We start from the raw sequence: 14,841 nt of genomic DNA, 5'->3' as shown, positions 1-14,841 counted from the left end.
ATTTATTTATTAAGTATTTATTATAATTTCTTTCTAGCTGGTTTCTCTATGTAGCTGTATTAACATATACTAACACAGTTATCTTATATACAGTGTTTAATCAAGTTATAAAAGTGACATTCTTTCAAAAGGTGCAAAGTTATTAATGTTTTGACACGTAAACTACTGAGGCGAGATCTGCATTGAAAATAAAACCTTTTGGACTTTGAGAGCATTAGGAATGCCAGGGCTGGCCAAGCAGAGCCGTGTCGGCAGCGCAGGGAAAGGGTTCTGAAAGTGTTGCCAATGAAGAACAATAAATTAAAAAAATGGATTTGGAACTAATCTGAAATTTTTCTGAAAACTTCAGACTAAAGGAGAGGGAGATGGGGGTGAAGATGTAACTAATGAAGTGTTCTTACACTGGAAATGTTCCCAGATTCTTTTTATATCCCATGAAGATTCTATACTGAAGTTTGGATTAAACACATTGGTACAATTGTTTCATGCTTTCACATAATGACAAGGCTTTAGGTCTTTGAATTTAAATCCTGGCTTAGACAAAAGGGATGCTAACCTGTACACCTCCTCTTAGAACATCTGTACAGTTTTTTCCATTCAGGCAATTTCTATTTATATGCATTGTTTTAAAAACATCACTCCAGCACCGAACACACTATGTAATTAAATTAAGTTTCAAACTCCCACTGGTCTAATATGTAATTCATTTCAATCCTCACCTAACCAAAAATTCCCTATGGCACGTGCAGCAAGTTTGGAAAGGGGGTAACAGTGCCTGACACTGACATTAAAGCTCAGGTTTTTATAAAAACTGTTTTTATGCTGTTCCATGTGGATCAGCAGTGTCTTTTCAGAAGTGTCTTGTGCCCATACTAGGAACAAAGACGGCCCTACTGTGTCACTAAGTCCATCTCGAGTTCTGAGGACTTCCATCAACACAAATTACAAATTTTGGCAACAGAATCAAGTTCCCATGAACAAGATTCAGATTGTGCCCTTCCTTACTGCCTTGAAGTTTTACAGCTCTCATATTTTCCAATGAAGACAACTAATTTCCCCCAAATAGAATCCAATTGTTGTACACATTATTTGATAGAAGAATTTCTCTATGAATATGTTAATTTTCTTTTGCTTTTTAATCCTGTGGCTGAGAGAGAAACACTTCAAAATTCTACTTTCTGGATGAAATCACAGATGTTTTGGACACAAATCAGACCAATTCTTTCTTGAACTCTTCATGTTGCTGGCACTTAACACCAACAATTTCTAAATTACTGTAAACTTCACAGCAGTACAGCCACTCTCTTTTTTTGCCTGGGTACTCAATTAAAAACTTTCATAAAAGAAGCAGCAACATAAGGATAAGTTTTAATTACTGGACCAAATTTTTCAAGCCTTCCTCCACATCCTGGCCCCTGAATATACCACTTGAAAGAAAATGAATGCATCAGTTCAGTAATTGATTATTTCCAGTATTATATGGCTTTGATGGTTTGATATGGAACAAAAAAAAAAAAATCCCACTTTTTGACATCACGTGCTCACAGGAAACTTGTAATAGGTATAACTCTGCCAAAGCTTTAAATTGATTCTGCTTTTTCACAACATATAAAACAGACATGACCTAATAATGAGAAACATGCAAACCAAAACTTCCCCAAAACATGAACCTGCGTGGACATACACACGGAACTGCTTCCAAAGGAAAGTTTAGTCTAGAAGCATACACAGTGCCAAAGCTGCCAAAGGTAGTGCAGAAGAGTTAAGCCTCCAAGTGGTAGCAAGCAATATATTGTACATTGGAACCACCTCAACATTCCTGCTATTGCTTCCAAAGCTTCTCCTATGGTAAGAACAGCATTTAACAGCATCTGACCTGAGGAAAAGCACATTGTGGGTGTGCCCTTCCCTTCTCCTAACGTATGCTCGATGGGATTTATCACAGGTATACAGTTTAATGCTCACAGTGTCCCAAAGTTGTGAAGACTCTGTAACAGACAACTACAGTGTGAGAGGCTGGGGCTGGGTTTTGTGTTCCCAAGGCTCTCAGTTATGGAATTGTGGAGAGTGGGGCCAGGAGCTCCTGTCCCCAGGGAGTGCTACATACAGTATGGGAGTGTGACAGGACTGGGCTTGATCCTGTTGGTACCATGTTGGCTTTTCATCCTTGCTCCAAGTGCCAAAAACTTCAGCTTCTTCTCTATTGTACTAAGTATCAAGGATATTATCTCTAGTTTATATAAGTTATGTAGTTTTCAAGGATGTTATGTGCTCTACGGATACAGCATATCCTCCTGGCAGAGAAACTAGGGAAGGAAATGGAGAACCAAAAGTCTCTCTGCAAATTAGTGAAAACTTGATGATTTCAGGTGCAGCTTTACGGAATGAGCGCAACAGTATTTAAATATTTGGCAATCCAGCGTTAGTGAGAATTAAACCATTGATTGTTGACTGACAGAATTTCTGTTAAAATTTACTTTGAAAAGCTGGTTTTTGCTATCAACAAAACCAGAGTAACTGGCTTGGAATGAAATCTAGTAACTAGATATCCAGATGAGATGAGCAATTGCTTCTGGAATTTCAGTATATGTCTGGACAGTCTGAGAAATTTCTATCAAAATAGCCACCTGAGTACAGCCAATCTGGAGTCCCAGTGTATGGGTTAGTGCCTTGATGAAACCACCTGTAAAACAAAAAAAGGAGAGAAACAATTAAAGGAAAAAAGTAACGGAATTAATAGTTATTATAAGGGAAAAAAAAACCCAGTGTTGCTTCTTTCACAAAACATTCTAAAAATACACTGGTATTTCTTATTAAAAAAATCTTAGGAAATATTCTGAACATGAAAATAATTGAACTTCCTACACAATTATCATCACCTTGTAGAGCACCTTTTATTTTAGCATAAAGTCAAGGAGTATTAAATGGATTTTAAAATTCCTGTCCTATTCCAAGTAAAAATAACATTGACACTCTAGATTATATATATTAATTTTTACTTTAAAAGAGTGCCAAATCAATTACACAATCATTTTTGGAAATTTCTCCCAAGGGGAAACAGTTTCTGTTCTCTGGAGCTGTGCCCTGCACAGAACATCAACTGCTGCTTACTTTTTAACCACATTAACCAAAACCAATTTTATATTCTCTGAAAGAGATTTTTCAAGGCATTAACTGGAATTAATCTGTAGCTACTCCTCCAGGCTTTGGAAAAAGAATGCTTTCTCTTCTGAATTTCATAAAATCATGGAGCATCCCAAAGTTCTTGCCTTTGAAGTAAGCAACTGGCCATGAGCACACACTTGACTGCACAGCACTGGCAGCTGTGAAAAGCACCCTGTGGGAGCCGCAGCCAAATCACACATCACTCCCTGATGCACTCTGTGACTCGGAAATCACTTGAATATGCAATTAAAAAAGCAATTCCTGAAGCATCCAAGCCAAGAAATCCAAAGAGTATGAAAATAAAAGGTCCTAGAGGGCCACATTGTCTTGCTCAACTACCAAAAGCTGGACAGGAATTGGTTAAAGGAGGATGGCAGTCAACATTTTAACATTCATTCTAACAAAATCATGACCTCTGTAGGTTTAAAAAAAATATCCAGCATTACTACAGTAGTTAATTATGACAGGTTTCAGCTTTTCTTTTTAGATATTTTTTCCAGGACAGACTTATCAGCAATTTTGGCTTCCAGCTACATATTTAATTGTTGACCCAGCAATGCTTTAAGTGACACTACAAATTGTGCTGTCATGGAAGCAATCACACACATGCTGTCCTGAATAAAAACAATTCAAGCAGCGTACCCAACTATTCCAAGCTTAAACAAATTGCTCCTTCCTTGTCCCTTACCGTGTGTGCCACTCCACCTCGTCCTTCGCACGCTCCTTGCGAGCAGCTCTTTGTTTCTCTTCTAGTCTCTCCTTCTCTCTGCTTGCCACATCTAGCCAATGTTTCAAGAGAAATTGGTAATTTAGCAAAAAAGAAACAAAAATGCAGAAAACACAGGAAAGACCAGAGAAATGAAATAGAATTCATTTAAGCATGAGAAAGCATTTGCTGTACAGAGTCTTTAGTAACAAAAACCTAAAACTCATTTCAGAAAAGTTGCTGCTACAAACACAGAGCTGAAATGAAATGTTGGTGTTTTATCTCTCAGAAACACTGCACTGAGACAGCAGGGAAGAACTGAGATTAGGCAATAACAGAGAGAGTGATTTTTTTCACTATTTGGCCGTGTGTTTCCTCTGACAAAGACCAGAGCAGCAAAGCCTGTCTGCTCACCACATGTCTCTCCAGACAAACTCCAGAGCAAGTGGAGCACGTCTGCAGCTCCTCCCAAGCTTACAAACATGCAAACACATCACAACACAGGACAGCAGCGCTGGGATGCATCTGCTCTCCCAGGCTCTTCTGGGAAAAAACAGACATCATACACAGTTCAAAAGCATGTTCAGTGCACAGGATGAAAAAGAGTTAAGGCTGCTCTGAGAATGAGAAACTGAAGACTGTTTCCTGCATCGACCTCCCTGCAGCCAGCCCTCCCAAAACTTACTGCTGTGCCAGGATTTCCTGCAGCAAACACGTACCCATGTTCCCGTTCTCCATGTTCCTGATGTCCGGACGTAGCCGGCAGTCCGTGGGAGCCAGGATTGCTTCCATGCCCTTCTCCAGCTCATTGAGGCTCACAGCAAAACTGGTGAAATTGTACATCTGAGAAGCAAATTGAAGAGAACACACAAGTTATTCCAGCAAAGCAGTGCTGGGTCCCTTACAATGAATGGATACAACAAAACTTCCAAGAGAAATTGCTGAGTCAAACCCCAACTGGCTGCCCTGAAGGTAAGGTTACGTTCATACAACACCAGCTGGATTTTTTGTTGGAGAGGAAGAACAAGAAAGGGCAGATGGGGATAGAAATCACAGCTTTCATTTTTTTAAGCAGTCTTTGCTTGTGAGGATTAAGACAGATTTCCTACGATATTGATATTTAACATCATTTTTAGGAAAAAAAACCAAAAAACAAAACAAAACCACCCACATCTCAAAGACCAAAAAGTCTTGTTGAAACTATGGAAATTAATATCCTGCTGCCCAGTTACTGCACCCTGAGGCACCTTGTCTTGGAACAGCAGGGCTAGCAGAAGGGAATGTGTATCCATATTTCAGCCACTCTCAGTGCAAAGATCTCCCAGACAGGTTAAGCTGAGTCCCCAGATTCCCAGCTGCACTTGGAGCACACATTCCCTGTGCCAGCTCAGGCATGGCAGGGTGCTTTCAGCACAGGTCCAAAGCACAGTTTGCTGGAGTATAATTTCAGTGCAGCAAGAACTGCCAGAGCCTGCTCCTATGCCAAGGAGTGACACTGCAACAAGTTCCCTGGACCATTCCTCATGTTCTCCTGGATAAGTCACCAGCAAGAGCAAAGCAGGGGCAGACTGAAACAGTTACCTGTGATGAGTTTGGTGGCCTACAGTTTATTCTCCAAAGCAATTTACTGCCTGGTATGAACTGCACTGTGTCTTGAACCTCCGGCATATCATCAGCCTCATCATTTTCAGATTTAGTATCTTCTTCATTCTGAAACAGAGATAACATTTGGCAGAGGAACAAAGGAACAGTGGATGGTTTCATCTCAGGTTCTGCAGTGACTGTTGAAGGATCTGTTCACATTTGAGATACTGAACACTCCTGTACTTCTGCCTCACCCCTCCTGTTTGCTTCTCCTCACTCTGTATACAGCCCCTCTCATTGTCTTGCTCCTGATATCCCTGAATAGTCTCCTAACACTTAAATAAAACTTGAATATCTGTTAAAAAAAAAAAAAAACAGTAATAGTAATAATAGTAAATGAATGTCTTTCAGAAGTGTTTTCTCCAGCTTCCTTTCTATCCTATGCCATAGCTTAATTTCACCTCACATGACCATTATTTCTACAGGTGCAAAAGAGCCAAGACTGAAATTTAAACCAGTTCCCAAGTTAGTTCTTAAGTCATAAATAGGGCACACCTGGTTTTGGATATTGTTCCACCATTTGTAAAACATTCAGATGTGTGGTTAAAAAAAAGACAGGCCTTCATTTCAGTCTGATCCAGACTCCAATCACAATTATCACTGCCAGTTTTCTCACTGTGAAGACTGTGTCCTTAAGTTGATGAATACAGTGACTTTCCTTCAAAGTACCTTTGTTACCAGCTGCACTGCTGTGCTGCCCATGTAAAACTCCAATGTTCAGGGGGCTGCCCTCAGAATCTGAGACAATCTGACTGCTGCAGGACACAGACAGCAGCACTGTGGAATTTCAGAGGATTTCACCATGAGAACCCATTTAAAATCACAACAACTAGAAGGGAAGTTTGAGGCAATAACATCCTGGAGTGACAGGAACAGTTTTCCTCACTCCCACCCCCTTTCTATTTTCTTTCTGCCCTCTTTGACATGGCTCATTTGTTTCAATCAAAAATACCCTACTAGGTTAAACAGAGCCTGTTTTATACACCAGAAAACAGCTCCATATGGTTAAGAGTCTAATTTCAATCATTTGGTTTGAGTATTCATTATTTAAAAAGACAGTTCTAGGCTACTTTCCATGTCAACATCTGGTTTACTGTTAGACAGTTCCCCATCTAAAAATAGTCTCAACAGGAAGGAAGGAAGGAAAGAAAGAGTTGATTTTCTTAAGATGAACAGAACCTTATTATTTTTTTTTTAAGAGTCAAAATATAAGCCTGTACCGTGATGGAATCCAGAGCCAAAAGCAAGGCCTGTTGTTGCTCTAGACTCTTCTGATGTAAATACTTTTAAAGTTTGAGCATCTTAACATCAAGAGTGATTAGCTTCTGTTTAACTTTTCATTTTCAGTGAGTAACTGTTGATATAAGGAAACCCAAAGTCCTCTGCTGCACCATACAACATTTCCCATTTTCCATGCGACACAGAGGTCTTGGCAGCAACTTCCCTGACACTGCTTACATATGAAAGAAAAAATATGGTCTGTTTATTTCCAGACCTCTTTTTTGTAAAGACTTTCTACATCCTAAGTTCTCAAAATCTGCATCACCAAAAAGCATATCTGACTTAAACAAAATTGTTATTGTTTTTACTACCCAAATCCTACTATTTTTACTGCTGGAGTTGGCAGTAGAGTCACTTTCCTCATTCAAGGACTGGACAACATCAGCTTGGGGGTTGATATTTGATGATTTCTCTGACCCATCTCCAGCAGACACCATTCCTACGAGCTCCCTTCCATGCCAGCAACCCACACCAGAGCCTGCAAAGCTCAAAGTGCCAAGTGCCTTCTCACTGCCCTGTCCAACCCCTACCAAATGACACCTTTTATCCTTCATTCACCTAAATAAGATGTTTTAATTTCACTTCTGATATTTCAGAATCTTTTCTCCCTAAAGAATCCTTCACCTTACCGACTTCTTCTTCGGCTCACTGCCTCTCTTCTCACTCTTTTTGTAGGTTTCATACGAGGTGGGATCAGTGCACCACAAACACTCTGTCCACTTGCCATAGATCACACACAGCTTCTTCCTGCTGCACAGAATGCAAAGGACACTGAGCTCTTCCTTCTGAGTGAGCCTGCTAAGCCAAGCCTTGCAGATTCTGCTCTACATTAAATACTCAGCTTCCTACTTTGCTGCATTTTATGTTTCTATTTGCAGATTCCACAGAATCACAGAATGGGTGATTCTTAAAAAACACAGATGTTTGATAGGCAAAGAAAAGGTTTCAGCTCATTCCAGCCCTCCAGAACAGATCCTCATGACAGTCACATGCTTTTGCCACTGTTAAATGAAAGTGGGTACATCAAAGCCAATTATAATACAGAGACTCAGAGTCATAAAACAGGTCTGGGTTAATTACAACTTTTAATAACCACATTCTCATTATTTTAAACTGAAGACTGGAATTATGACTGTACAATAGTAAATCAGTTGCAGCTACTCTGCCTTTTCCCTTTATTTCCAAAACCTGGACTGGAGAGATTTTCTAATAATGCTTAAAAATTATCCTGGAGTCAGCAGGTTTAATAGTGACACAGAGAACAAAAATGGGTTAGAAAACTACATTGCCAGCAAAAGAAATGCCCCAGTGTTAAAAACAGAGAGACCAAAAGGCTTTTCTCACTTACTGCTTGTCCTGGATGTATCCCTCTACTCTGTGAAGCTCTTTCCCAAACAGTCCACATGGTTTAAAATTAAGGACACATTTATCTCCAGTACTGTGGAGGAAAAAAGTACATGCTTAGAGAAGCAAGCCCCTAAATACATCAAAAAAATTATTTAACTTATTTAGCTTTTTAAATATAGTTTCAGTTAGCTGGTGGTTAGTTATATATATATATATATATAATTATTTTTAATTAATTATGATTTATTATCTGACCAGGACCTGAAAAATGGCACAAAAATTCTAAAATTTCACAGAACTAACAAATTTTGTGCAAGTACAGAAGAAAGGATTACAGATTTGATACTATGAGAAGTACCAAACAGCAGCTTGTTGGATTGAAGCTCTCCTTTACTGACAGAGCAACGTGTGCAGGAATAATGCTGCTCACAAAATTATTTCCCTCATCATTTAGAAGGTAATTTATTTTTTGTAAGTAAAAAGCTTTGATACAGGCAGTAGGCAGAGCAGTTGACACTCTCCAAGTTCACATTTCCCAGCTCTACAGTAATTTTTTTGTGCTGTGCCCTTAGTTTAAGACATCGTCCATTACCTAAACTAAAAAAAGTGACAAATCACAATCAACACAATGGAGGTCCAACCTGCCTCTGCCAATTATTCCACTGAATGGTTCTGGAGTTAAATTTAATTTCTGCTCTCTGGCAACAGCACTGAATTTGGATGGGTAACTCACAAATGTAAAAGCTGTGCTCTCCATAGTCCACCTGGCTTTGTGCCTTTTCATTAATAATATTATGATAGTAATCCCAGGCCTAGGGAGAGCTTGCATTTGTCAGGAAAAGAAAAAAAAAAAAACAACACCACAAAAAGACAAAAAACTCCCACAAGATTTTGGAGTTACAGAAAAAAGCTTCCTGTGTGTCTGACAAAAATCAGAATCTGCTTTGTAACACAAATGACCACAACAATCCCTACAGTCCCTGGATTCATGATCAGCATTACCTGTGATTTATAATTTCTACCACTCCATACTGTTCTAACCACAGTTTACCAATAATTACATTATGTACACAACAGGTTGGATTTGTCCATGTGTAAGCTTCATTGTGCCTGTCAAGGAAATAAGAGAAAGAAATCATTTTATTGAGCTTGAGATGGAAGCCTGCTTTCAATTCTGTTCATGGCAAGGCAAAATATTTAGCACTCCTCTGAACAGCCAGCACTCAGCTTCAAAACAGAAGAGAAACAGACTTTTCTTTACAAGCCAACCATGTGTTGTAGCCAAGCATTAGTGCAAGTTAATGAAGTGATATTGCCCTTATTCTTCTCCCTTCTCACATGAGTTTTACAGTTGCTGTGCTTTGGATTACAAATTTCAGCCCAACATAAAGAGCAGTCCAGGAATGCAACTTTTTCTTTTGAATTTTGAAGTTTTAAGTGAGAAAACACAGTATTTGCAGGAGAACCAGACTAACAAACTAATGCCTAACAGTGTCTGCTATTCAATTGCTGCAGCAGCGGTAAATTGCACAAGTGGTTTCCACAAACACGCCACAAGTTTTCTCATCTCTATTTGAGGCCTGCTCCAGTGTCACTGAAGGTAATTTTGGAGGTGTGAGTGGTTTTTGCTTCTTTTTATTTGGTTGTTTAACACTACTGGGACACAACAGCACTATTGCAAGCTCCACAAACGTGACATTTTAAAATTCAGTTCACAACTCAATTGCATCCTTTCCCCAAAGATTTACTGAGAAAAAGGAAAAATCCTAGAATTTATTTTCCACTGAGCTTTATTTTTGGCTTATTGTTTTGTGAAAAGCTTTAAAGGTGAGTTTGCAGATTCTAAATCCTTAAGACTTTATTCCATAAATGATCAAAAAGTTAAACAACAGGATTCCTATTGTCACTAGCAGAGTCAAAGCCATCTAGTCACACTCATCTTTCCATGCTGGTAAGGGAAATACTGAGGTTACCTGGTAGCAATCAATCTATCTTAGAGAAGTTTGTAAACTGTTTTAACAGAAAATAGGAAAAAAGCAGTGTCCTCTGTAAAAAGTGCCTTGTACTTCTACTTCCAGTGAGTATGGAGAGAACATTCCCATGTCAGTTTCCAACCCATCTGTCATTTTCCAGTACAGAGAAATAACAGATCATTGACATCTCACTATTTCCCACAGCTCCTTTTCTTCAGGGAGTCTTCAGAACAATGACTACTCTTCAGCTGGGGAAAAGAATTCCAGAATCCCTCCAATTCATCCCCCAGCCTTTAAACATAGTTTTATTCCTGAGCTATTCTGACACCACAAGCTTTACAGCATAAACCAAAACACAACACAAGGCACTGATGGTCAGGGCTGATGAACTGAAGCACTTTTTGTGCTGGAGAAGTGAGAGAAAAGCGTCTTCTAATGCTCTGGAAAATAGTCATGGTTAATATAAAGGCACAATTTAATACTGACTCACAGCTTTGCTTCCCAAACAGCTCCTTGTTCACTTGGGCTTTGAGCAGTTCTCAGACTCCTCAAAGCAACAGAATTGTCTGAATCACAACACTGAGAGGCTCAAAATTTGAGTTCAACTCCTGCTGCTAACTTGAAGCAATTATTTCAAATAAATGCTTTAACTGTTTATATTCCAGTTTAAATCTCAGCCTTGATTAGGCTCAGCAAGAATTTTAATAGTCCTCTAAAGAAAGGCTCTCAAGGAGCAAACATTATTTTGGTAACACCTGCATTCTGCACTAACATTCACAGTTCCTTCTACATTCAGAAGAAATCTCCTCTACTTCCATCATCATTTATCTCCAAGACCAGTTCATACTTTCATGAACTTTGGAATATTAGATGCCAACAGCTGAAAAATTAAACTACTTCCAAAAGAAAGTACAGGAAAAGTCAATGCCTGCTATGAGAGGCAAGTTGGTTTTTTATTGAAACCAAATGTCTCGAACTTTAAGTCAATATTTCAAAACCACCTCAGAGTTAGGCCTCAGAAAGGCTTTTCTAAAACAACCAAATGCAGAACACTTTATTTGCAACCGTTCTAGTGCATCCTCATGCCCCACTTGGGAAAGCTCCAGAGTCTTTGTGCCACCAGGACACAAAACAACTCGTGGGATGTCATGCAATTCCTGAGAGACAAGCCTGGGAGCAGGCTGGAGAGGCATTCTTGATTTTAGCAGGAAGCTGATCCTGCTCTGGAAGTGGCAATCCTGACAAGTTTCTCCTGTTCCCTTACCACACAGAACAGTTATTGTGAGATGCAGCTCTTTCCACACAAACCACCAAAACCAACAGCAATACTGAAAATTGAGATGGGCATGAACAGCCCAGTAAGAGAATTTTACCTCTATATTTATTTTAACATGCCTTCACAGAACTAGCCTTCAGTAGCAACCAAAATGCTAATTTTCATGATGGAAAAACTGGGTCAAATTGTTACAGCTATGGAAGCACAGCACAAAAAAACCCAGCTCTGAAATTAAGCAGCGAAAATTAACTTGTAAATCAATTCTTACAACCTCTTCAGCAGGGGGTTTTTAGGTAATCACATCCAAAAAGCCAACAGGGTTATTACAAAAAGTAAAAGAAAAAGTTATTTACTTCTCATACTCACTTCAGAAGCTCCAAAGTAATTGTTCCCCGAGGCTCTGCTTCTATACTCTTTCCCCAGAATTTTAGTTTGGGATAGATTGATCCATGAAATATGAAGTCCTTATTGAGGCCTTCAGAATAAAATGCACTAATAGGTGGGTGGTGGCTGACTTGTTCAGATATAAACCTAAATCCTAAGTCCTCCCTGGCAACAACAAAAAAAGAGCATTAAACAGTAAGCACATTTTTAATATTGCAAGAGGAAAGAGTTGATACTTTAAAAAAAATGAAGTATTTTTAGATTAAACTGAAGGCGAGACTTTTCCTTTTCTAGTTCTGTGACACGTTTACAATTAATGAAATGAAAGGATTTCTACTCTGAACATTTTATTCCCCAAACCAGATTTCTACCCAGAAAAGCCTCTGAAGAAGTTTCACTGAAATAACTCATGAAAATACAGAAACCCTTTGGGCAACATGAAAAGGTCTGACTGAAAATTCTTTACTGCAGACATATCACCCATTTATTTGAGGAAGCTCAAAGTCCTTCAGACTAATTTCTCTATCTGACATGATCAACAAAACAATATTTAAATTAATTAATGTGTGTCTGCTCAGGAAGCATCTTTGGTGGAAGAACATGAACCAATTTTTCTCTAAATAATTCAAAGACTACTCTGCCTGAATTTAAAAATAAGATTATTTGCTTTTATAGCAACTTCTCAGAAATTCTGAGATAGCTTGAGGAAAAGAATTTTAGCTATACTCAGAAATCTACTTTAGTGGTATTTTACTACAACCAGACCAGTGTGAGAGTCTGCTAACTCAAGAACACAAACAGCCCCAGCTCCCAAATTAAAGTAATTACTACCTGATTAATTCATAGGTTTCTCCTAACAGTGGGTTAAATGGTTTGCCAGTTCTCTCCCACTGAGAAGCTACAGCAGAAACTGCAAAAGCAGCTACAGCCTGTAAGCAAATTAAGAACACATTGTTATGAGAACAGTGCATTGAAACTCTAAGTTTATTGTACTTTATTTGTTGCACGTTACAGTATTTATTATTCCAAAAAGGAATTGCTTTATATTTCTTAAGGCAAAAATATTTGTAAGCCATGGAATAAATGACAGAGAAGCGGGGAAATATAAGCACTTGTTAAGAATCGAATTTCCAACAGGAATTATTGTCTGTGGCAAATTCTGCCAGATTATACTCTGCCTCACCTACTTCTACAAGATCAGCCTGGCTTTTCCAATCTACTTTCCCCCCAACTTTGACTGCCCCCCACCCTCAGCTCACTGGGAACAGAGCCTCACTCTCCCAGTGCCAGGTAAGAACCATTTCTAGCACAGATGAGACTTCTTGAGCCAGGCCAGCAGGTTCAGGTGACACCGAGGAGCTCCTGCAGGCTGGGAAATGGAGGTTTGGACTGCACAAACACAGGAGCCAAGATAAACCCTCCACTGCACTTCAGTAAAACCAGAGCTGTGAGCAACACCAGCATAACCTGATGCACACAGGTGTCACCATATTCACTGCCTTGGTGAGACCAAGGCAATAACAACCAGTTTTGGAGAAGAAAATGGTGGTAAATTTGTCTCTGTCACAAGAATTTTTCATCCAGGAACTTCAAAATCATGAGGCCACTCAACAAACCAATTCAGAATCACATAAAGCCAAGATTTCACCTTACAACACATAAAATCACAAAAAAAAAGTTAAAGAATTGAGTTGAGATCCTTGGGCATGGTCAGTTGTGGCACTTTCCTTTTAAACTCTGCATGAATGAAGGGTCAAAGTGTCACAAACATTTGACACAGCCACTATGAAAGAAGAAACTCATCTACACAGACAAACTGGGCATTCTTACTGTAGCCCTTGAGAAAGAGAAACGATCAAGTGAGAAACTGTCTTAAAATCAAAGACTGGGAGAAAAAAACTCGTGAATTCCCCAGAAGGTGGTGGGGATTCTTACCTGCATTCTTTCCAGGGGATCTGTGTGACTACAAGCCTTATTGATGAGGTATATATGCTCCATATATTCTGTTATCCTTTGAAGGAAACTCAAGGGCTCGTTGAAGACAATGGGCATTGTAATCTTGGACAGCTCCTACAAAACCAAAGGGCAGGTTGATTTCTTGGACACAACACTAAGTAAACAACTGGCAACAACAAGAATTTTGGAAAAAAAATTGTGGGTGAATTTATTTATAGTATTTCTCAAAGGATATTTGGCAAGCCTGTAGCAGACCTGCTACAGCTGAAAGGGGCTGGAAGCACTGCAGAACCCTACTTGCAATCTGAAATAACAACTGAAAACATTGATCCAGCTAACCTAATAAATTCACAGAGAATGTTTCCTTCTCTGCTGTGCTCTGTGTAAAGCAGAAGAGGTTAAAATTTCCCTAGGTAGCAGCAATAATGTGCCAACCAGCTCCGTGCTGATACTGAAGTGCCACATGCTCCTTGGAAAACCTCACATGCTTATTTGCATAAAATCTATCTATTTCACTTCAGCAACCACAAATTATTTTTTGAAAGGAACATTTACATAAAGAATAGCACTTGAATTGCTCTAACAGATTTTAGTGGTTTATTTAAGCAGCCTGTTATTTGTGTCAGACAGTTTCTGGTTCCCCGTGTGGATAAAGACAGATACAAAGTTCACACAGAGATTTCCACCCCCCAGGTCTTTTCTACACCCAAGCAAATTGGGCTGTTTAATTAAAGTTGCACTCAGGAGCATTAAAATCTATGTAACATTTTAATGAAAGCAGAATGCCACCAGATGAAGTAAATGCAACATTTTCCTCACCTTGGCACAGGCAAGGGAAGAAAAATGTTAACCTTAATTAACTTCAACTGATTCGGTCCAAGCAAAGCTTTGAGTAGACAGGTCACTCATCCCACCAAAAGGAGTTTTGAGAGAACAACTGTCCTAGATGACATGAACTAATAAAATGAAGTCCTAAATCACCTTTTGCTGAGTAAAGAATAAACAAAAAAGTAGGTAAGAGAGCACTGTGTCAATCAAATATTTGTGATTATATTTTAATGGCTTTAGTCTAGGTCTTAAAGGACAGCTTCAGAAATGCCAACCCACAT

General features: G+C 39.0%; 1 protein-coding gene across 3 annotated transcripts in view; it reads right to left on the bottom strand.

Annotated features, from left to right (window-relative positions):
• Nucleotides 1–10: 10 nt before the first annotated feature.
• OSBPL2 (oxysterol binding protein like 2) overlaps nucleotides 11–14,841 on the bottom strand; it is a 33,013-nt gene continuing 18,182 nt past the window's right edge. The window contains exons 6-15 of one of the 3 annotated variants that reach the window (XM_084217969.1): nucleotides 13,712–13,846; nucleotides 12,608–12,705; nucleotides 11,759–11,941; nucleotides 9,146–9,253; nucleotides 8,145–8,234; nucleotides 7,426–7,546; nucleotides 5,453–5,581; nucleotides 4,591–4,714; nucleotides 3,854–3,944; nucleotides 11–2,683 (exon numbers count right to left, since the gene is read on the bottom strand). In XM_084217969.1, the coding sequence (XP_084074095.1) occupies nucleotides 2,581–2,683; nucleotides 3,854–3,944; nucleotides 4,591–4,714; nucleotides 5,453–5,581; nucleotides 7,426–7,546; nucleotides 8,145–8,234; nucleotides 9,146–9,253; nucleotides 11,759–11,941; nucleotides 12,608–12,705; nucleotides 13,712–13,846 (1,182 nt within the window). In that variant the 3' untranslated portion in view covers nucleotides 11–2,580. The remainder of the gene's footprint in view (nucleotides 2,684–3,853; nucleotides 3,945–4,590; nucleotides 4,715–5,452; nucleotides 5,582–7,425; nucleotides 7,547–8,144; nucleotides 8,235–9,145; nucleotides 9,254–11,758; nucleotides 11,942–12,607; nucleotides 12,706–13,711; nucleotides 13,847–14,841) is intronic. The other 2 variants (XM_084217970.1, XM_084217971.1) reach the window with 2 other exon arrangements.

The sequence above is a fragment of the Fringilla coelebs genome, assembly GCF_963513975.1.
Source record: "Fringilla coelebs genome assembly, chromosome: 18".
NCBI classification, from domain to species: Eukaryota; Metazoa; Chordata; class Aves; order Passeriformes; family Fringillidae; genus Fringilla; species Fringilla coelebs.
This window is presented reverse-complemented; position numbering and strand designations above follow the sequence as displayed.